This window comes from Colossoma macropomum, unplaced genomic scaffold (genome assembly GCF_904425465.1).
Source record: "Colossoma macropomum unplaced genomic scaffold, Colossoma_macropomum, whole genome shotgun sequence".
Classification (NCBI taxonomy): domain Eukaryota; kingdom Metazoa; phylum Chordata; class Actinopteri; order Characiformes; family Serrasalmidae; genus Colossoma; species Colossoma macropomum.
The window spans coordinates 45,008,100-45,032,008 of NW_023494787.1; the positions used below are offsets into that span (position 1 = coordinate 45,008,100).

Here is a 23,909-nt window from a genome sequence, read left to right on the forward strand (position 1 = left end):
TCCTGGCTCTAATTTCCAGTCTTTTACTCCTTGCTAAAATACAAACAGATGGACTGTGATAAGTAAGCTGTTCAAATGTGGAATAGAAATTTAACATCATTTTGAAATACTGTCATCCTTTCAAAAATCATTTTAAATACCATGGTACCTCACTAACATTATCACCCAATGCAAAATTCATGAAATGTGAATACTTCCGTGGTCAAGCTCTGTATCTTTTTACAAACCTCATACTGAGACTGCTGAGTTGCTAAATATCACATGACTAACATGTCAAGCATGACAACAGAACAGAAAAAGTTCCCTGGAACTTGTAGAAATGCACAGATCTTATTACATTTCTATTACGTCTTTCTCAATACTTCAGTAAGCAGCTTGGTGTATGTAGGTTTCTGAATGAGGCAACTCATGTTCCTTTTCCTTCCAGAAAATCTAAGAACATCCTAAGTGCCTCTATCCTGCCTTTAAACAATTTCTGGAAGCTGCTTAGAGCCAGCAGAACAGGTCCCAGCAATTCTAAGCCTATTTTCTTAGATAATGAGTCTTATCATTCTCACCTTAAAAGGGTTGTCAACTCATTTCCTCAATCGATGTTTTGCTGTTGGCTGCAATATCCGGCATGAATTTTATATTGATTGTTAGATAAAGAAGAAGATTTTTGCAAGGTATATTTCCTCTGTTGGATCTAAAAAGGGCAGGACTAATTTGCAAGAAGGGGGCAACAGTTTTTTCACTGTATCAATTAGAATCACACTTGATTTTTCATCTGCCAGCGTTAACCCCCTTGCCACTCCCGCATTCCACAGAAAACCCAAATGGGTAACACTTTACTTGGATCTTGCTACATAACATTGACACAATCATGCCCTTGCCGTAAACACATAATTACAGACGTCATGTGCTGTCATGACAGATAATTGTTTACGTGACGTGTTGGCCGAATCCCTACTTGTGTTAGCCATTAATGCTGGCAAGTCCTACTTAAATATGCAATGCCATATTTCACACAGAGGGGGATCTGAAATGTCTACATAGTACTGCACTGTCTCTCCCTCCTAGCCCTTAACTCTGTCCCAATTGGGTTTAATGATATAATTTCGGTAACACTTTCTGTGAATGTCACCTTTGTAAGCATCTATAAACACATTCATAAGATGTTATAATGCATTCTTAAGGCATTATACACATGGATATAAATATTTATAAAAATACATTACATGTTATGGCCATGCTTATTATGCATTATGAATTGTTAACATAATACATTATAAGTACTGTTCATAACAAATTATAAGAGCTCCTAAGTCGTATTTGTCCGCTCTAAGTAAAGTGAAGCGTACTGTACTAAAGCCTCCTCCAGTGTTAAGAGTGAGGCTTCAAGTTGAAGTATTTACTGAAGGATTTACTGAAACACTAAAACATACACAATAAAGCACATTACAGGCTTCAAATGTCAGAGTTTAAACTAGTGCTGCCATCAGTGTTTTACCCATTGTGGGAAAGTCAATGTACACCACCGTTAGCTTGGTATTTGTCTTTACTTTGCAGTCTCCAAGCTGGGACTGAGTTCTTTGGCACTGACATTATAACATGTTATTAACACTATTTATAATGCATTATATTAACAATTCATAATGTATAATAAACATGGCTATAAAGTGTAATCTAGTGTAATTCATTTTTATAAATGTTTATAATCATGTTTATAATGCCATATGAAGGCATTATAACATGTTATAAATGTGTTTATAGATGCTTACAAACGTGACATTCATAGAAAGTGTTACCATAATTTCTAACATTAGTTCATGATCATCAAGTAGTGTCTGTAGTATAAGTGAGATGCATTTGCAAGAGTTGACAGTCCATTTGAATCAAAACGTAGAACAATATACAGTTGCAATTCCTTGCAAAAGCCACATTGTCTGGGCAATCAGAGAGTCGATCAGGCCTGTATAATGCTTGACACTTTATCTCCTTTAATACAGCATTCAAGGCCAAAGCTGGAAAACGGAAAAAAAGGCATCTACGTGCGGTACGGGTCGTATGGAGGGAGAAAAACAGCACAGAATGGAGCAAGTAGCTGTGGGACATTGAAAAGGGGAAGCAACTGCACAGGGCAGGCACAAATCAGCCCTGCTCTTTCACCATGGTGACCGAGCTAAAGCAGCGCCAGGAGCCATCAATGGCAGGAAGGGAGAGACCCAGCCATGGCCATTGTGAGGCCAGCCAATCCAAAGTCAAATCAAAGGCCACTTGTCATGTACGATGAGGTACAGTATATTTCACAAGGCAGGATTTTTAAGTGAGGCCACAGTCACACTAGATATTTGCAGGTTGCATGTGATGAGAAAATAGCACATGGACAAATCTTTATCGGTGACAGCTGTAGCTAGTACAGTATCACGTAGCAGCATCGCAATGAGAATGAGGACTGAGTTGGCTGCTAGCAAGCTGGCTAACTCAAACCGTAAAGAGTAAAACCCGAGAACTTGTAGAGAGGAGAATTACCACTCTGTAATGTCTTCTGGGTTTTTCAAACACTAGAGGGCGCTCCCGAGCGAGTCCAAAATAAATGGGTTAAGAGGGAGCATTTGAGCAAAATCATAGTTTATAAATGCTTAGACATCTTTATTGTAAAACAGTACAGTAATTTCCTGAACACTGACTAGCATAAAACATTTTAACACTGCTGTTATATTAAGAGCTTTAAACTCAGATTATAGGAGTTTAAAAAGGTGCCTCATGTACGTCCATGACGTCTGTGAGCACGAACAGCCAGTAAGCTGCTCTGTTCACCAACCAATCAGCACTCACTAGCAGTAATGCTAGCCTCCTGCTGCCCAAAACCCATTTGCTGTAGAAAAAAAGAAACATATAGGTATGTTTTCTTTGCTTTTTTAGTGAAATACATCCTTCTAATTTCTAAAATTAAAGGACAGTTCTGGGCGAGAGATTAGAAACTATTTTAACTTTTCGTTTTTAGCCATTGAGCTCCATTTACTTCAGTTCATTGAGGACTCACTTGTGGGTGCCCTCTGGAGTTTCGCAGTCATGTTATTGATATAACGAGGGAAATAGGAAGTGGCCAGGCTCCTCATAAACCTGCTCTGGCAAAACCAAAAAAATGACAGTAGTTCTTCCATCTATTCCAGCTGCTAGCTAACTTTGTAACATGCTACCTTTCTTTTTATGCATTCATTTTTAGTTGGATTGGGATAAATGACCTAAAATGTCATGCCTAGCCAGTGCTAGCCACTGAGGTCTCCACAGACCAAATAACCATTCCATTTCAATTCGCTAGCCAAAGTTTAACTCTAAGCAAATTTTGCACTCCTTTTTTTGTTTTTGTTTGTTTTTGTTTTTTGGTAAACCCAGTTTCCTTTGAAATTAATGTAATATTGTCAAAGTGCTAGTGTGACTTGCCTTAAAGCTAGATAACCTTAGCCAAAAGTAAGCATTGACCAATAGCAATAACTCTTAGATCTCCTGTTATTAGTGACTCTGAGCTTTGTGGCCAAAGCTGTGTGGTTAACAGAGAAATCCTGCTTTGTGAAATACACCCACAGGTCAGAACCTGACCAGAAAATGAATCAGATCTCAGATCAGCACTGCTGTTCTCTGTACAGGTACTTCTTGGAGTGTTAAAGAGGTAATTTGATCCCAAAAAACTTGCAGTCCTACATTAAGATTGCCTGAAAATGTCATCCTTGAAGGCTCGGTAAAAGCCTTCTTTCCTACTCTTCTCAACTTCAAGAACCCAGATGCCTTACGAGGACTGAACTGAAACTACACTCTTAAAACGATAGTTCTTCAAGAGTTCTTTAGTAAAGACAATGGTTCTATATAGAACCTTGAACAGTCAAGGAACTATTTGCATCATCAAAGCATTCTTCAGACTGATGGAGCATGTGCCATAGATGCTTTTATATAGAACCTTTTTAAAAAGGGTTCCGTATAGCGCCAAAAAGTGTTCTACTTATGTTACAATGTCAAGCTTATAACAATAAAAGAACCTTTTTGGGTGCTATATAGAACCCTTTTCGAAAAAGTTCTATATAGAACCATCTTCAGCATATTCTCTATCAATCTGAAGACCCCCTTTATGATGTAAAGAACCCTTTAAACGTGCAAATCATTCTTTGAGTGTTCATGGTTCTATATAGAACCATTGTCTTTACTAAAGAACTCTTGAAGAACCATCTTTTTTAAGAGTGTACCACACTGAGATCATACAGAAAGATATTGAGATTGTAATATACTTTGAAATATTTAAAAATACGTTATTCAATTTATTTATTTTTGTTGGATCTTGTAAATTCCACTGTTCATCCAAACATCTACAGATGTTCATTAGGAAGTTTGGTCACAATTCTCAGAGCTAGCGTTGGGCTGATAATTATTGATATTATTGAACATTGTGATTACTTAAGTACGTGCAAATATTATGAAAATAAATCAGTCTTCTTCCAATCCAATTTCAATCTCTTTGTCTTTCACTCTGGCAAGGAATGTTGGAGAACAAAAACTCTGGTGTATGAGATCTAGTCTTTAGTAGAGAGTGAAATGGACAAGCTTGTCCAGATGACACGAAGGCAGTTTGTTGATTTTGCCAGTAGGTGATTTGACAGACCCACTGCTCTCCAACAGACTAAGCCAAGTTTAGAATTTGGATCATGTTTATTGCAATAATTCAGCTGGACGATTATCGTAAATTGACATTATTTTCCAAGCTTACTCAGAGCACACATATTGGTATCGTAATAGCCAGTATCATGATATCGATTAACAAATATTATATTTTGTAGCTCAGTTTTCTACCAGGACATCAGAATGCAAGAAATGCTCCTGTTCCAAACTCCTCTATTCCCACTGGCCATACCTGCCATGTGTTGAGAAAGACCAGCAATGGAGTTCTAGGCCTGGGACTAATGTGCAGAAACCACAACCACACCTCAGCTAAACACATTTACTTCAGCAATTTCACATGTGATGCAATGCACACAATGATTTCGACTCTAATGACAGTGTTTCATGAGCTTCTGTTTCCCAACAAGCCAACCAGTATCAATTTTCATCCGTTAACCACCTAATGAGTTATAATTTCAGATGGTTGCACAATTTGATGATGTTAATTGGAACTCATAACAAATGACTGAACAAAATCTCCCAGAGCAATTGGCCATCGAACAGAAGCGGCATTTAGTGGAGTCAAACAGGATTAGCTGATATTGCAGCTGTGTTTCCAGTCTTCAGGTACAAGCATTAATAACGCTGCCTTAATTGTACTGGAAATACTCTACACACGGCTCCTAATTGGTTCTTGGCTGGGATGTATGACTCTAGGGATCTTTATATTACGTAGAGGTTATTTATGTGTTAAAATTGTTCATCACACACTGATTACATTTACAAAATTGGTTGTTTAACTGGGAATTCTGCTGATTTTTAAAAATGCCAGCACAATTAAATTACAAATGTAAACAGTCTTTCAGAGGGGTTTGGTGTAAAATGTGTTTGATGTGAAACCAAGTCATTGGTGGTAATGGAAACCAGATGTGTGAAGAGTTTAATGCCTCCAAAAGCAAACCTCACAGGTTGATATTACATAAAATGGTTACAATATCATGCCCAATGCCTGATATGTTGTTTTACCATAGTTTTAAGGTAAGTGTTGGGATTAAAACATATTTATATGGCTGAGAGGTACATGCAGGGTGCTGTAAGGCAAACTAGTTCCCAAAGAAAACATTTTCAGATGTATAACTATTTAAACATTATTAACACTGCATATAAAAATTCAAGACATATGTAGGTTCACTGGTGCTTTTGGATAGTAAATAAAATGGCCATATTTGTTTTACCACCACTTTGAAGAAGTCAGTGAGTTTCTCAACAATAAACCATTTCACATCAAACCACTCTGAATAACTTGCCAACAATTGAATTATAGAAAAATGTTAATTTTTAATGAATTCTCCTTTAAAGTACACTCAAATTAAAGGTTCTTTGGCGAACACCTTTATTCTTTAAAGTGTGGTGATAAATAAGCACCATATTCCCCTCCAGCCCCGCTCTACACTCTCATGTCAAGCCAACTTAATAACTAGAAAGGAAAAATCTATGAACGAACTTTAAGTTTATAGCCAGCTAATTGTGTTAAAACGTTAAAATGGTGGAAGACTGTTGATGGTTGTAAAAGCATTACTAAAATGTTGCTAGCTGGTTGCTAGAGTATCCAAGGTGGATGGCAATGTGTTGCTAGGTGCTACCTTAAATGCAGTTCCACCTTAAATGCACTGAAACATTAAAGTCACTGCCACCCTAAATTCAGTGCCACCTTACCTGCAATTCTACCTTAAATTCAGTGCCACTTTAAATGCAGTGCCGCCTTAAATGCAGTGCCACCTTAAATGCAGTTCCACCTTAAATTTACTGATACCTAAATTCAGTGCCACCTTAAACGCAGTGCCAGCTTAAAGTCAGAGTCATTAAGTTTCTCCACAACAAACTATTTCACATCAAACCACTCTAAATAACTTTGGTATCCCAGCAATCAAATTCTAGAACATTTCAAAAAATTGGTGGAATTCCCCTTTAAAGAACTCTCAATTGAAAGGTCATTTGGCGAACACCTTCATTTTTTAAGTGCGGTAATAAATAAGCACCATCTTCCTCTCCAGCCCCACTCTACGCTCTCAGGTAGCCTAGACTACGCCGCCAGCTGAGCTTGTTCATCACCCCCAGGGTATAATTTCCAAAGATGCAAACACAGCTTGTAAAATTCACTAATCATGTGCCGTGTTTGTGCAGCGCTTAATCAGGCAGTGGCTCTGAAGAGGGCTGAGTCTCTCCGGTATCGAACACAGCTACACCAGAGACTCTCTCTCTCTCTCTCTCTCTCTCTCGCCCACTCACTCAGCTGTGTGTGTCACCTTGCTGCAGGCTACACACACACCATCACACACTCATACTCAGGTAGTCCATGCTCGAACACAAAACCCAACAGGCTTAAATCTGTGCCAGCTCCGCTAAACTAATACTCCTGAATGAAGCTGCAGTTCCTGCTGACCTGAGCATAAAACATACAAGCCCAAACAATGGAGGCAGACAGGCTAACTACTGAAAGTACCTACTTAGAGGAAGTTCAATAGGCTAAATTATTTCAGTTAACCCTTTCGATCCCAACAGGATGGCAGAGCACGCGCGTGGAATCCTGACACTTTTTACAGTTAGAAGCTTTAAATAAAACATTTATTATAAAACCAGAAGACAAATGGCAATTTGTCAGGCGAGTGCCACCTCTTTAATACAGGAGTTAGTAACAGGCGTTCAGTTTATGGTTTAACATGTAATAAGTGGTGATTTGAACATTTCGCTTATTTTCTGATTATTAATGCTGCGGCAGAGTGATTTGTTTCTGTTGTGCTTCATCTCATTTGTTCAGCCTGCTTGAACACAGAGGGCTGTATTCTCCATTCACCAAAGGTAAACAACGCCATAAATCCTTGCATTCTTAATGAGTGTTAAGGTTTAGGGACGTTTCCTTGGCATACAAATAATAAATAAAACATTTAACAGTTTATTACACAACATAGATTATTTTTATGGTTTAAATTCTGAAAATTATGAAAGATATTAAAATAAAAATGTTTAAATAAAAAAGAAATAGCCAATTAAAGTTCATCTGTTCTGTTTTGACTGCTGAACGACATTCAGGTGAAGAAGCTCAGCATGTCCTCAGTCACTTGTTTAGCTGTCGCAGAGCTGAGAGGTGGAGACAAACTACTTAGCTAGCTAGCTAGTCTGTATAGCTGCTTCCTAAAAGATATGAACTGCCATAAATCTATCTGGTATGGAAGTCCCAAGAGGCCATGAGCTGTGGCTACAATTTTCTAGATTGTTATCTTGAGATCACAACTTAGTTGTGTTGTGTTCTCAAGATAACAACTTTTGTTATCTCCAGATCACAAAATAATTAAGCTGTTAGCTTGAGATCACAAGACGATTAAGTCATGATGTCAAGATAACAACTTTGTTATGTTAAGATCACAAAATAATTGACATGATGTCAAGATAACAACTTTGTTATGCTGAGATCACACGATAGTTAAGTTGTGATCTCAAGATAACAATGAAGAAAATGATAACTACTTCAAGGCCTCTCTGGACTTCCATAAGTGGGGCAAAATCAACATTACACTGATCAAGATATGATGACAGTAGTAGATAATTCACTCATGTTTTTGGAAGACACATCCAAGTTTGACTAAGTTCTCTTTGAATTCTCTTTCAGCGTGCTCTCAAACATCAGATCAATCTACTTGGGGAAGGGGCCCAAAGCACAACCCACATTACAACATGTTGTGTGCAGTTACACATTTCCACCAGAGAGGTCTCCGAATCCCAACAACTTACACCGTGTAGCTTTAATAACAATGGTTTCGGATTCTGCAGCATGTCTTGTGTGCGGTGACCTTAAGGGGTCTCCTAAACATAGTGTTCTTTTGACAGAGACAACTTATTTGTATTGTTTGTTTACTACTTTTGTCCTGTATTGTGCAGTTATGCAAGAACTAGGGGTGTAACAGCGCACTGATGCACAATGCATCAATCTGAAGGTGCTTCAAATACATCCATTTTTGAATGTCAAAATGAATTATAACTGATTATAATAATATTCAACAAAGTATGACCTAATAGTTTTGGCAAAATAAAATGATCAAGCTATTTGCAAATGTAAATGCATCGTGTTTACACCACTTCTGTGTAACTAGCTCCACTCAAATTAGTAAATTCTGTGTGTTTTTAATAAAACTCAATTGAAGTGAATCATTATGAGATCAGAGTTTTACACTGAAATTCCTGATACATGCAAGTGCTAATGAAGTAATAGCGGTTCTGACCTGTGCGGAGCGGTCGGGCAGCCGGTAGTTCTGGTTCTGGAGGAAGCGGCAGCCGTCCTTGGCCAGCCTCTGCACCATCTCCAAACGGGACAACTCCTCCGGCGATCTCAGCGCGCACACACTGCCCTGCTGCAGAGCCGGAGGCAGAGAGAAGAGATACTTTAGCCCGCAGTCCCACGTCATGCTCCCCATCACTCCCTCACTCACAGAGCCAGGTAAGCCACCAGCCCTCAATCAACAGAGAACAGTCCCTTAATTCAATAAACTCCAGAGATGTAAGAGTGGGGTAGAGGCTCAGACTCTCAGTGTTGTCCAAAACTGTGGAAACAGACTGAAATAATAGGACTTGTTCATCCCCTGCTCCTTCTCTCCGTTCTCTAGACTGAAGTATGAGCGAGAGCACCCTCGTGCATTTCCTCACTGAGTAAGCATGTGTATTTGTGTGTGTGTGTGTGTGTGTGTGTAACTCCTCCCAAACAGAGGCGGGAAAAGTGCAGAAAGAGCAACTTAACTGCACTTCAACTTCAGAGTGGGGCAGCGCGGAGAAAAGGAAACTCTGGAGTATTTCGTTTCCTGATAGGAAGGGTTTCAGCAGACCTAAGCTTGAGCTTATCATAATACATGTTGGTACAGATCTGATGTGTGTGTGTTTATGTTCTTGATGTGTGTGTATATGTGTGTGTGGAGAAGGAGAGAAAATGAAAGAGAGTAGGGAGTTAAGTTTATGTGAAAAACTAAAAGTAAGTAAACTGAAAGTTAATACACACAAATATATATATATATATATATATGGAAAAAATAAACAAATTTCCATAATTTTCCTCTCATCCAAGATGTAGTCGATCTGCCATGACATGTTTGTGTCCAAAATTTGGGAAGGCAGGCACTATTGGTGCAGATTTACTAAGAGAGGCTATAATTACTGCTATTCTACTATTTTAGATACTTTTTCAGATACTTTGGTGCAACTTCATAATTACCAAATGAGTGTAATATATAAAAGTAATATATAAAAGTGTAATATAAGCATATAAGCACATGTTTCCACCTGGTTGAGGAGTTTTTGTTCTTCCCTGTTTCAGGTTCTAATTGTGACTCATTAGGTCGAAATGACTTTCTCAATATCTTGACTTAGTATTTCAGAGTAATGAGTCAAAAAATATTTATAATGCTCAGTCTGTTTGTAACACTCACCTGAATATCTATTAAATGTAATCGAATTTGAAAGTTAATAATAATAATATGTTAATAATGTATCTGTAGATCACCAACAGGGGACCATCAAAATAAAGTGTGACCAAAAAAAATTACAAAATTAAATCACAATGCAACAGTAAAGGAAACCTTGTGATTCTTCTATACAGTGATAGAAAACACAGCAGGTGCGTTTCACTCTGGCCAATGTGGACATGCATTCCTTAACTCCTCTTTAATCCTTTAAATGTTAGGGGGCAAACGGCAAATTCTTAGAATGGATCATATATTCATAAACATAAATGATATACATAATATGTTGCATCCATATGCCTGTGTGATGTGTATACATACAAAGAGGAGTCAGAATTCACCTGTTGTTCAAAATGACTCACTGTTGCATTCAGCTACATTGGGTGGTTTTGTTTATTTTTATAGCTCACAGTAAATCACATTGTGTCCTAAACCACATCTGTACAACATTAATGAACAGCTGGATGTGATTTAAGTGGACTGAGAGAAGTTTTGAGGATTTATCTAAAAAAAACATTTGGGTGACTATTGGCCTGTAGTGTTTGTTAGCAACACTGCCCACTTTTATTTGTGCATTATAACACTAATATCATTGGTAAACAACTGAGTTTTCCCAGATTGTTAAAGGGATACTCTGTCCAAATAAAGCATTTAACCATCAATACGTCTGATGTAAACATACTTACCTAACTAATCAGTGGTGACTCAGCAGGGAGATTTTCCATTTTAAAGACAAGGAAAAACCCCTTTCTGATGATGTGTGTTGAAAGTGAGAGACATTTTTTGAAAAACTACAAGCACTTTCAGGTGAGCTCTTTGCAAATGCAGAAGGAAGCATAGCTAACATTACTGCAAGGATGTCAAACATCTTATTCATTGCAATTCTGCATCAATAGAATGGGGAGAATAGATCCCTCAGATGACAAAAATGACTCGTTAGTAAGGTAGCTACCTGGCTATCCACATACTTTACCTAACTTTGGTGTTTTTTCCTGGCTAAAAGGGAAATAATGTGTCTCTGGTGTCCATTTTTCGCTGAATAAAAACAGAATCACTGCTTTCTTCACAATTTAGTTAAACAAACATGGTAAGAATTATGCTTGGATGTATTTATTAGCCTGTAGATCAGTAACTAGCAGTCAGAATTGGTTGACACTACAGGGATTCCCAATGGTAGTATAATGTGTTTGTGTAATGCATGCTGGGTATTGTAGTACTAGAACATAGTTGAAAGAAAACATGAAAATGATATAAAATTGTGAACTCTGTTAAACTAATGTGGCTGAGGGATGCAATGCAGCATTACAGAATAGTACATAACATGATAAACAACATATTAAACTCCGGAACCCCCCTTTAACAGAGCATCTGTAAATAAGCTATGGGGCTAACAATGTCCCAGCGGTTGTGAGCTGAACACACACAAGTACAGTCACATGTAAAAGTTTGGACTGGTCAACATGTTTTGTTCATTTTCCAATTGAAAATAAGTTAACACACCCTCTACAGAGAATATCTTAATGCACAATTAAAATCAAACAAAAATTGGCCCATGTAAAAGTTTTATGCTTTATTTTTTCCCAATGTATTAAACTCAGCAAATAAATAGAAATTGTTCACAAAAATGAGCATAGAATGTCATATTTAAGTGTGTCCTCTGTAGAGGATGTGTTAACTTATTTTCACTTAGAACAAAACATCATGTGACTAGGGGTGTTCAAACTTCTGCATTCGATTGTACATGTGATACAGCCTGAGTTGCTGGGACAGGGAGTGTGCTACCGTATCATTAGAGCCAGACCCCCTCCCATTTGTTTATTTACACTAGGCAGTGTTTTGATTGGCCCCAAGCACAGCTCTTCCTGTGAGGTAAAGCATCCCACGGTGCAAACAATGGGTCGGCGTCAGACGGCCAGCAGAACACTGACAGCGCACTCGTAAAAAACGTCCAAAAACACAAAAAAAGGGTAAAGAAAACATCCACAGGACGCATAGGAACAGCGTCTTTGACACATGGTGGCCTGGCCTCCATCTACTGAACTCACTCCCACCACAACTAAGTTCACTCCAACAAGCAGCTAGGCCTACAGGTGCCGTGCTAAGGGTGGCTTTGCATCAACCCCGTCAGAGGGAGATGTCTAGCACTACTGAAATATTAATGTGAGGTGTGCGTGTGATCAAACACACGCCATATGAGCACACGGTGGACCGCTGCATTTCTCCATGCAGCCTGAAGGAAGAGGTGGGTGTGAGTCACTGAGGCCTGTTTTAATGGCAGCTTCTAGTGGAGCAGTGGTCATTTATGAGCATGTCTGTGGGTCTGACCACATCTACGTAAAGAGGGAAGAGATGGAGATAGTAATAAGCATGGTAATAAGCCCTGGGGGAACCACAGAGGAGCTCTAATCAGATGCAGCACAGCTATGCTGTACACACAAACACATAGGGGAGGATAATATGATGATATAAATCTTGTCACAACATGCTTTTCTGGGTATGGTCAGTACATCTAGAACACTGAATGCATCATAAAACTGACCATTTACAAAAAGCCTGTAAACAACAATAACCGGTGTACAGTACTGCATAAACTGGACAGTAACCAATAGCCAGTTGGACATCAGCCCATTATGACATCTCATTTTAAACATTTATTTTCTCCAGGGCTGTCATGGTTAACATGTTAATAATGCATTAGGCATGACAAATTATTATTACTCTATTATTATTTTTCTAGTTTGAAACCTTGAACTATCCATAGTGCAGGCTGATGTATGTGGCTATGAAGGAATCCATGATTGTACCCCTCTCATTCAAATGACCTTTAAAGCGATGCTTTCAGCACTTTTGGCAGACAACGCTGGACAGTGCTGACAGGAAAACTATGGGAAAATCAACAAGCAGCAAACTAACAAAAGCAACAGCAAAGTGGATCTCCTGTTCCCCTCAAGACCCTCCACTATAACAAGAACCCACAGGCAGTATGAACCGGAGCAAGAGGCTAGAAACACAGAGGCTTCTAAGTGTTCATGGCATGGTTCTAAATATAACCATTTTCTTTACTAAAGAACCCTTCAAGGATCATTTTTAGAGTGTATTGAGCTGTTTTTTCCCCTCACATTTTTTTTTTGAAAAGGGTTCTATATAGTACCAAAAAGGGTTCTGTTTTTTTTTAAAAGGGTTCTATATACTACCAAAAAGGGTTCTGCTACTGTTACGATGTCAAGCTTGTAATAATAGAAGAACCTTTTTTTTCAAAAAGGTTCTATAAAGAACCATCTACAGCACATTCTCCATCAATCTGAAGAACACTTTCACAATGCAAAGAACCCTATAATCATGCATAGGATTCTTTGAAGGTTATGGTTCCATATAGAACCATTTTTTTTTACTAAAGAAACCCTTGAAGAACCATCTTTTTTTAAGTGTGTAGCTCTAAAAATCACAGCTCGCCACTGACTTCAACAAAGGAGAATTGGTTTTATGATTGTTCTAAGTTGACGCTAAATTGAATGGGTATTCGAGTGCAGCATTAAAGTTTAGGGCGTGTGTTCCAGAGAAGTATATTTTTAAACCTAGTAGTCATATTATGTTGTTTTCTTTGTCCACTCAGCGCCTCTAATGAGGAACTATTTCTTTCTCTGAGATTCGTATCGTTAACTATAAATAACTGACCGATTCTCTCTCTCATACACACAAACATACAGACGCAAACACATTCACACACAGCCTCACTCATCAGGACTGTCCTGCAGTAGTTTCCTCAGTAAATAAACAGTCTGATAAGCACTGTTGCTGGACCTGCCCCAGACTCTCCAGAGTGGCCATCTGCCCACGGCGCTTCCTGTTACCCCCTTACAACCACAACAAGCATGGGAATAAATACTCCAATCTAAAACTAACTACAGTCGACGCTCCCCTCCTCTGAGTTACGCAAGGCAGCCAGGCTTTTATTTTGGGTCTGTCCATACATGGATGTGGACAGCGGAAAGCAGTGCTCTTCAGTCCAGCTGTGCTTGGATCTGTACTGTATGCATTCTCAGTCTGTCTGATCTAAGAGCTGTGCAATGGGGTGTTCTCCTGAGTCTGTCTGATCGCAGGCCTGTCCAGGGCAGGTGCAGTGAAGAGCTTGAAATGTCTGTCCAAACCCAACGGGACCCAACTATTCACTTCGTTTCTCAAATGTCTGTCAGGCTCAAGTGCAGATTTCACTTTTCTCACAGTCCATATCCCACCTTTAAAGGATTCTGCCTTGCTTTTACCTTTGCTTTTGCCTTTATTCATACTCTATCCTTCCTCACCGCTTGTAGGTTACATTCACACCATTCCTGAAATAAAATGCTTGCGCAAAAGAGCAACAGTGCACGCAGGCTGTGCCTGACACTCGACAAGATTGTCCTCTATCCTGGCTTATGTTTAACAGACCCTTCCACATGATGTCAATTGCAGTTAAACTAACCATTGTTTTCAACCTGGATGATAAACAATAGATACTAAACTGACTGAACCAAAAATACAGAAAAGACAACAAAAAGGTTAATTTCCGCATCATTTAAATAGAGAAAAGAAGAAAGATTTCTTCAGAAATGTTTTGGCTATATTTAGGCTTGGACAGAACTTTGTAGAGCTACATTCGGGTCCAGACAGTATTTTGTTGAGCTACAGTAGGGTTTGGACAGAACTTTGTCAGAACTTTGTACAGCCTGGTTCAGAGAGAATTCTGTAGAGCTGTAGTCAGATTCAGGGAGACGTCTGTAGAGCTACAGTCAGGCTCAAGAACTTTGTCGGCCTACAGTCGGATTCAGGCAGAACTTTTAAGGGCCTAAGTTGGATTTAGACAAAACTTTGTCGACCTACGGTCGGATTCAGACAGAACTTTATCGACTTACGGTCGGATTCAGGCAGAACTTTGTCGACCTACAGTCGGATTCAGGCAGAACTTTGTCGTCCTACGGTCGGATTCAGACAGAACTTTATCGACTTACGGTCGGATTCAGGCAGAACTTTGTCGTCCTACAGTCGGATTCAGGCAGAACTTTGTCGTCCTGCAGTCGGATTCAGACAAAACTTTATCAACCTGCAGTCAGATTTAGACAGAACTTTATCAACCTGCAGTCGGATTCAGGCAGAACTTTGTCGACCTACAGTCGGAATTAGACAGAACTTTGTCAGCCTACGGTCAGGTTTGGACAGAATTTTGTCAGGCTACAGTCAGGCTCCAAAAAAAAAATTTTGATGAGCCACAGTTGGGTTTGGACAGAATTTTGTCAGGCTACACACTGGTTCAGTTAAAACTCTGTTGGGCTTCATTTGGGTTCAGACAGAAATTTGTCGGCCTACAGGTGGATTCAGACAGAACTTTATCAGCCTACGGTTGGAATTAGACACAACTTTGTTGGCCTACGGTTAGATTCAGACAGAATTTTGTCGGCCTACAGTCGGATTTAGACAGAACTTTGTCAGCCTACAGTCAGGTAAGATAAAACTTTGTCGGGCTACAGATGGGTTCAGACAGATCTTTGCTGAGCTGGAATCAATTTCAGACAGAATTTTGTTGCACTACAGTTGGGTTCTGACATTTTTGTCTGGCTATAGTTAAGCTCAGACAGAACTCTGTCAGGCTACAGACGGGTTCAGACAGAATTTTGTTGCATTTCAAGCATGTCCAGCAATACAAAAGAAGCTGATCAACTCAAACCCAAAATATAGTGTTGGCAAAAAGCACCAAAACACAACGAAACAAAAAGTACAAACACATCAGTTTGGCCATCAGTGGGTCCTGAAGGAAACTATTCAACACCGTCATGATCACCACATCTCTTTTTTTAAATACCAATGATAATATTGCCCCACTGGATTTCTGAAAAAGACCCATCAGTTATTTTAAACAATTAACATGGCCCAACAACAATACTCAATCTATCTAATGTAGGGGCTAGGCAGAGCAGACGGAGCGTCATACTGTACTGGGTCTTTCTGATCTCAGGCCTGTGCAGGGTGAGTGCAATGTGCTGCTGTTCTATCTGATCCTGTGCATGCCTGTAATTGTGTTGTGGCTGATGAATTATTGAGATAGAGTAAGAGGTTTCCCATGTTTGAAGATGTGCCAAGAGCCCTCGCCTACCCACTTCTGCCCTCTCTCCTTTCTTACCATATCTCTCTCGCCCATGCTACACTCACTCTCTCTCTCTCCCACACACACACAAACAAAAAATATGCATACACATATTTCACATTATCATGCAAATACATATACTTAAAACGCAAAACATAAACATCCACAAAATCCATGCTGACCTTGAAAATGAAGCAAACAGAAAATGGATGAAGAGATAAGAGATGCTGTATAACTATGAGATAAATACTTCATAACTGTACAAACAACAAGAATGGCACTTTGCCAAATGCAAGCCTCCCTAAAATGGAACACAAAGTTTGTTTTTGCGCATGACCTCCTGTGTTCCTTATCCCTCAGTAAGCTGCTGAGTCATTACCTGTAATTCTAAATCACATTCACTTTAGCGGCTCAGGAAACAGGAGAGAAATATCACCCAGCACAGGAAGGGCCGCTTTCTGTTTTCCTAGACTGGCCTGCTCTCTTGTAATTCATTTTAACATGACTATTTTCCAACCTCTGTTTACCCCTTAGAATTAAACAAGCCGTTTTTGTTTAGGTTGCCTTTAAGATTGACATATTGTTGCTGTCACACAAAAATATTGTATCTCCACTTTATAACATAATTTATAAACTCCAGTTACTCTTTGCATTGTGTTAAAATTTCACAACGAACGGACAAATAGAAATGACTTCAAAAAATGTAGTTACATTTAAGTTCCATTGTAAGTTAAGCAGCTCTTTTCTTCTACTTAAAGTTGGAGATCCGAAGTGTTGTTCAGAAGGGGCGATATGCAAATGACCTCTGTTCTGATTGGCTGCCCTGTATTTTGCTTCATTTAAAAAAAACAGTCTGGACTGAAACACTCCTCATTCAGCATGAATGGGAGGGGTTAATTTGTTGTATGCTGAATATTTGCATAGATATAAATGTGTTGGTGTTTGTGACATCACAAAAACAATGGATTCAAAACAGGGTGTTTTTTTTCAGTATAGTTTTCATATTTGGACTACATAGACAGAGTGAGAGGTATATTTTAAAACGTTTGTAATGTTAACATACAAAACCCAAGCCTTTAATTTAAAAATAAGAATAAATCAGTTTTCCATAATAGTTGACCTTAAATACTCATCTGAAAGTAGAATGATAATGTGAATAGACTTCTTAGTATCAAAGTGAGTGACAACCAGCCCCAGACTGCATGAGGTGCATTTGGGACAAATAACCTGTTCTATCTGTGGCAGCAGATACACTGGAAGACCTGTGTGGTAAGACTACTGGAGATGGGTTTTTAAGCATTTTTCAGAAATCCAGTATAATGTTATAATGGGAGCAAGGCAAACGTTTGAGCACCTGTGGTTAAATTATGTTTTTGTAATGCAACACAACAAAGAGGCTTTTGAGGCTGAAATGTGATCCAAGCTCATGGTCAAAAAACATGCACAGGTCAGATCCGAAACAATCCAAAAAGACACGAGGAAAGGCAAAACAGAGTCAGGCAACCAAGATAAAAAGGGTAAAGGCAAAAATCAGAGTCGAAAGTCCAAAAACACAGTCCAGATACACAAGAGGCAAAACCCATATAGAACACTCAGTAGCTCAAGGAAATTCAGCAATACCTCACAATTTGCTAAGCTAAATGCCTGGGCTTATATACTAACTGGCTAGACAAAAACAGGTGTAACGGATTATTATTCAGGTGAGGGAGAGTGTTGATTGGTTGTTGTTGGCTGATCAGCGGTCATGTGATCTCCAAGAGAGTTCTTGGAAGTGTAGTTCTCAGATCCAGAGGAATGCATGACAGTTTTATTGATTTTCTCTACTGAGAACACAGTTCTGAACATTTTAATACACAATTACTGTTGATTCATTTAATTTAACATAGGCCAAAGTTTTATTACACACTTCTATAACCTAAGAATTGCTCAACCAGTTTGCATTGAAGTCCCTGTAGTAACTAAATAATAAGTCTTAGTATACAATAAACCTGGGATTTTTAAGGAATTCAAAAATAGAAATTCGGCACTAGATGCCGTACTTAAGTGTGTTCTATGTAGAGGATGTGTTAACTAATTTTCAGAAATTAGAAATTCGACAAAATATGTAATTCGACCAGGGGTGTTCAAACTTTTGCACTGAATACGAGGCTGTGGAACCACTGAGTTGATGCTAAAACAGGCCTAAATGCACAGCAGGTTGAGAGCAATGAATGTACTCAGTTCCTAAATTTAACATTTGCAAGCAAAACAGCAAAATTGTGATGAGATATTTTTGATAAGAATTCTTTGCTGAAATTGAAGCTAAAATATCATTGCCCTCCAAAAAACGTATCTCCATGATAAATGGAATAAAATCTCATTACATTAACTTACAATAAAAGTTAAAATGTTTTTGCCTTCTCTTGTAAAGTTGCTACTTTGGAGTTGCATGGTTTTTTGGACAGTAATGCTCAGCATAACAGCTCTTTTCATATTTTTTCATTATTTTATGCATTTTAAAATTAATGTGGCATGGCAGTGTAGAGCTATTTACATATTAATATCATAAACAGAGTCAATCTGACTCATTCTAATGCCTGTCAAAAAGGTGATTAATACTAGAGGTTAACTCAGCCTTATAATATAATCCACTTAGTTCATCAATGTATTTTTACACCACACCCCCATACAGCTTTTTTTATTTAACCCTATATGACCTAATGTCACATCAGCGATTAGTTCTCTTTGCCTTTTTCCATTTGTCTTTGTATTCTTCCCTTTTAAACTGATTAAAATCTGCCCCCAAAGTAATTGGTGAGCATGCACGTCCATGTTGGTCATTAAAATGGATCAGCATGTGGAATTGGAGCTTTCCTCCAATGGATGTTTCCTATCACTGTATAAAAGAAGCTCCATGCTGCCTTTATTGTATATTTTTGTCTAATTCTTTATTGTAATTTACACCACTAAGGGCTTATTTTATCTTTTTTTGTAAGCTTAGTTGTTTTACTTTTTTATTTCTTTACTAAACTGCTCAGTACATATATTTGATTGCTTTGATTTGTTCATTTTATTTGCCTTAAAGTTTTCTCTTTTTTTATTTGTCTTATATATTGTTTTAATATATTTTGGCCTTATTTATTTTCTTTACTATGCTTTTACTAAAAATATACTCACTGAGCACTTTATTAGGAACACTATACTAATACTGGGTAGGACCTCCCTTAGCTCTCAAAACAGCCTCAATTCTTCATGCATGGATTCCTCAAGATGTTGGAAACATTCCCTTTGGATTTTGCTCCATGTTGACATGAATGCATCATGCAATTCCTGCAGATTTTTCAGTTGAGCTTTCATATTGTGAATCTCCTGTTCTACCACAACCCGAAGGTGTTCAGGGGTTAAGATCTGGTGACTGGGAAGGCCACTGAAGAACACTGAACTCATTCTCAAGTTCATAAAACCAGTTTCAGATGACTTTTGCTTTGTGACATGGTGCATTTTCATGCTGGAAGTAGCCATTAGTAGATGGTAAATTGTGGCCATGCAGGGATGCAAATGGTCAGCAACAATACTCTTTGTTTGACTGGTATTAATGGACACAAAATCTGCCAAGAAAACATTTATCATTACACCACCTCCACCAGCCTGGACTGTTGATAGGCAGGTTGTGTCCATGAATTTATGCTTTTGGCAACAAATTCTGACCCTACCATCTGTGTGCCTTAACAGAATTTGAGATTCATCAGACCAGGCTATGGTTTTCCAGTCTTCAACTGTCCAGTTTTGGCTTCCACAGTTTGCATGTTGTATTTTCTGTGGTTATTACTGTTATGACAAAAAAAGTCTATTTGACAACAGTTAACATCTTTACATGGTTTACGGCAACTGTGTGAGCTTCATTAACACCAAACATGTCTTGGAAAACTGATTACATTTGAGGAAAATTTGTATAAATTAGATTTTTTGCAAAACTAGTCCATTGAAGTTTATTATTCAGCAAGTATTATGACAGTAATATGTAAATTAAGTACATTATGTGTAAGGCAGCTTCTCAGGTGGTATGAGGTGAAACAAAAATGCAGAAATCGCTCTGTTGACTAAGGCTAACTCCATGTCTGCTGCCACCAAAACAAAGTGGACTACTTCAAATATGATGGACAAGGGGGAGGTGACTGAGGGTCTGTTGTATTTTCATTTTCATTTGAAATGTGACTGAATGACTAGTTTTTCTGTACCTTGGCTTTGTCTTCAGGTGGTTTTTGTGGTTCTTGTGGAGAACTCTCCGCTGAATCTGACGTGTCCTCCTCCGACACTGCAATCAGTCAGAATATCACCAAATTAAACCGACAGCTTAAAATGACAGTAGAGAAGAAATAACATGGAAATCACAAGTTATATTTCACACATAAGTCAAACTATGAACCTGAACATGTGTAACAGAAAGCATTCTGAACTACAAATGACTTTACATCAGAAACATTCATCTTACTTGACTTCCTTGCTTTCCTTGCCAGCGCTGCAGCTAGTTCATTTTGAACCTGTGGAGAAGAAGAAAAAGAAAGGTTTCCAGAAAAAAGAAATGTTTCTGCTATTAGAGATGAGGGGCACAAAACATGTTTAATTTCAGCGATGGCGTACTGCACTCAGGGGGAGTGCATCTGCAGTGTTTAAGAAAGAGCTTGAACACGAAAGCAAATGTTGAAAAATTAAAAACACACTCTGAAAAGGCCCAGAGTGCTACGGTAATTAAAGCTCAACAGTTCCCCTTAATGGAGAAGTGCTGTAGAAGTTTCTCTTCACAGGACTTCTGGGCCTGTGGAGCTTGCAGTGCACCACGGGACACTAGCACTGATCGACTTCCCTTTGAAATGTTAAAAGCTACAAGAAGCCCATATGGCCCAATCCTGCAGCCCTGCTCTGGTCAGCCTTTGCAGAAACGGGGATACACAGAGTGGGTCACTAAAGTGATACAGGGCTGGATTTTCTATACATAAAGTCATATGCAAAACTAACTTAAATATGGCACTGATCTTTATTTTCTAAGTTTAACATATTGGAAAATAATAAAAGATCAATTATAAAATGTGCTACAGCTTCTGCACAGGCCACATTTTTTCTGATATGTTAATTTCAGCAAATAAACAGTAATATATGTGTTATAAAGAGTCTGAGAGGGTAATGGCAGTATATTTCTCCTGCTGTTCTGTGTTTGGAAGCTCATTGCTATGCAGTGCAGTATGGCAGTGAGGTCTGTGTGTGGGCTGTGCTATAGGACAGTTGCTGAGAGAGAGAGGGGGAGATAAGTATGAGTGATTCTATCTCTGCCCCAGTGGCAGTGAGCACACAGCTCTGTGACAGATGGTCCTGCTTGGGTTCAAAAGGCAGCCATGAGCTTAACTGTACAGCTACACAAACAGTGGGTCAGCAGCGTCCTGCACTGACCACTGATCCAAACACAGACACAGACACACACAAACATTTAGGTTCCTGATTTTGAGTTAAAGTGGAAGAGCATTTTATTTGGGGGGTGGGGGGGTATTTGATGTTAAATGTCTTTTATGTGTTTATGTGTTTAATAATATAGGGGTGAGATGTAATGAAGTGCGGTGCTGTGTTTGTTATTGTCAACATTGTGGAAGTGTTGTGGTGCAGTGCATCTGGTGCAAATATTTCGATATAATCAGCCAAAATCTTAAAGAAATAGGACATTATTTTGACATAATCGGTCAAAATCTTGTGAAATTAGGATGATATTCCCCACATAATCAGTCAAAATCTAAAGCAGACACCATTTAAACATAATCAGTTAAAATTTGATGAAAATAAGACATTAGTTTGAATTATTCAGTCGAAATATTAAGAAAATCAGTTACTATTTTGACATAATTAGTCACAATCTCAAAGAAAATAAACCATTATAATCAGTCAATTCCTTGAGATAATAAGATATTATTTTGACAAATTAGCTGTTAGAGGCCGCAAATTATCTTATGCTAGATGCCTTATATACAGTACATGTGTTGCACTCTATGTAACAATGTTTATCTGTATTGTCCCTGTCAAATAAACAAAAAAATAAAAGAAATAAAAACATATTTAGTCTGAATATCCAGAAAATGTCACTATTTTGACAAAATGAGTCTCAAAAAGTAAGTCATTATTTCAACAAAATCAGTCAAATCTTGAGAAAAAAAACATAATTCTGACATAATCAGCCAAAATATGACAAAAATAAGTCATTATTTCAACATAATGAGACAAAATAATTCATTATTTTAAGACAATGGTCAAAATCTTGAGAAAACAAGTCAGTATTTTTACCTTAGACAAAATCTATAAAAAAAGGGATTATTTTGACATAATCACTAAAACTGTAACTAAGTCATTGTGTTAAGATGAAAACTCTAACTTTTAACATAATAATGTCTACATACGTCTGTCAGAAATAGTGGAGGGTAAACTGGTTATTTTTTCTCCTTAATCCGGCAGGAATGGGCCTCCAAATGAATCTCCTATTCTGTGTAGTGACAGGCCTCGGTGCTGCTTACTTGTCCTAGAAAAGATCACTGATCTCCTGAACAAAACTGTGTGTGGGGGGGTGGGGGGCTGCTCCTATCGCTCCGCTGTTCAGGCACCTATGCACACACGCAGTCACTGACTCACCGTGGATGTAAGTCGTTCCAGAGCCTTCATCTGGAGAATCTCACTGCAGATATCCCGCTTTCCCTCAGGATCCTCTTCAGGACTGGAAAAACACCAACATCACAACTCGATAAGCTGTTTTGAAAGGACAATGAGAATTATCTCTTATAAGAGTAAAATCAACCAAGATACGGCCTAATAGACATACGGAGCTTTAACTGACACACACTGACGTTTGCCTTTGTATAGTTTCAGGATGTGAGGTCATACATATGTCCCACATATCACTATATGTCCAAAAGTCTGTAGACACCTGCTCAACTCAGCGATTCTTCTAAAATGAAGGGTAATAATGAGGAGTTTGTCCTTCTTTGCTGCAGTGACAGCCTCTACTCTTCTGGGAAGACTAGATGTTGGAACATTGCTGTGAGGATGTGATTGAGCATTAGTGAGGTCAGGTGCTGATGTTGGATGATCAGTTCTGGAACACTCCAACTCTTCCCAAAGGATGGAGCTCCATCACTACAGGGAACACAGTTCCACTGCTCCACGGCCCAGTACTGGAGGAGCTTTATACCCTTCTGGCAGACATTTGTCATTGGGCATGGTGACCTTAGGCTCATGTGTGGCTGCTCCAGAGCGTCATTCTATTGCCAATGCTTTTCTATGGAGATTATTCTAGGTATGTGTGCGCAAGGGTGCACCTTCAACCTAACCTTCAAGGACCCATTTCCTATATTTTTCTTTCATTTTATCCACCAATAACATCTGCATGAGTTTATGTGCCAAAAACAGTTCAAATTTATTTTTACTTCATTTTAGAATTAAACAGGCTGTTTTTGTTATTGTGTTTTTAAGAGCAATATTTGTTTATGAGTTCAGACCATGCCTTCAACATGGCGGTGGTAGTATGAGGGAAGACTGATTGAGGGAGGGGGGAGAACTCTGAGAATTTGGGCTGGAATTCTGGGCAGGTTTGCCTGTAGCTAGAAGGCCAGACCCCCTCATAGCTGTAGCAGGACTGATGTAGGACTGAG

General features: G+C 38.6%; 1 protein-coding gene across 1 annotated transcript in view; it reads right to left on the reverse strand.

Moving 5' to 3' along the window:
- The window catches only part of rapgef5a (Rap guanine nucleotide exchange factor (GEF) 5a), a 132,796-nt gene that overhangs the window by 56,681 nt on the left and 52,206 nt on the right, over positions 1–23,909 (reverse strand). Inside the window, exons 6-9 of the mRNA XM_036567541.1 lie at positions 22,894–22,975; positions 20,720–20,768; positions 20,466–20,542; positions 8,907–9,035 (exon numbers count right to left, since the gene is read on the reverse strand). Of these exons, the coding sequence (XP_036423434.1) occupies positions 8,907–9,035; positions 20,466–20,542; positions 20,720–20,768; positions 22,894–22,975 (337 nt within the window). The remainder of the gene's footprint in view (positions 1–8,906; positions 9,036–20,465; positions 20,543–20,719; positions 20,769–22,893; positions 22,976–23,909) is intronic.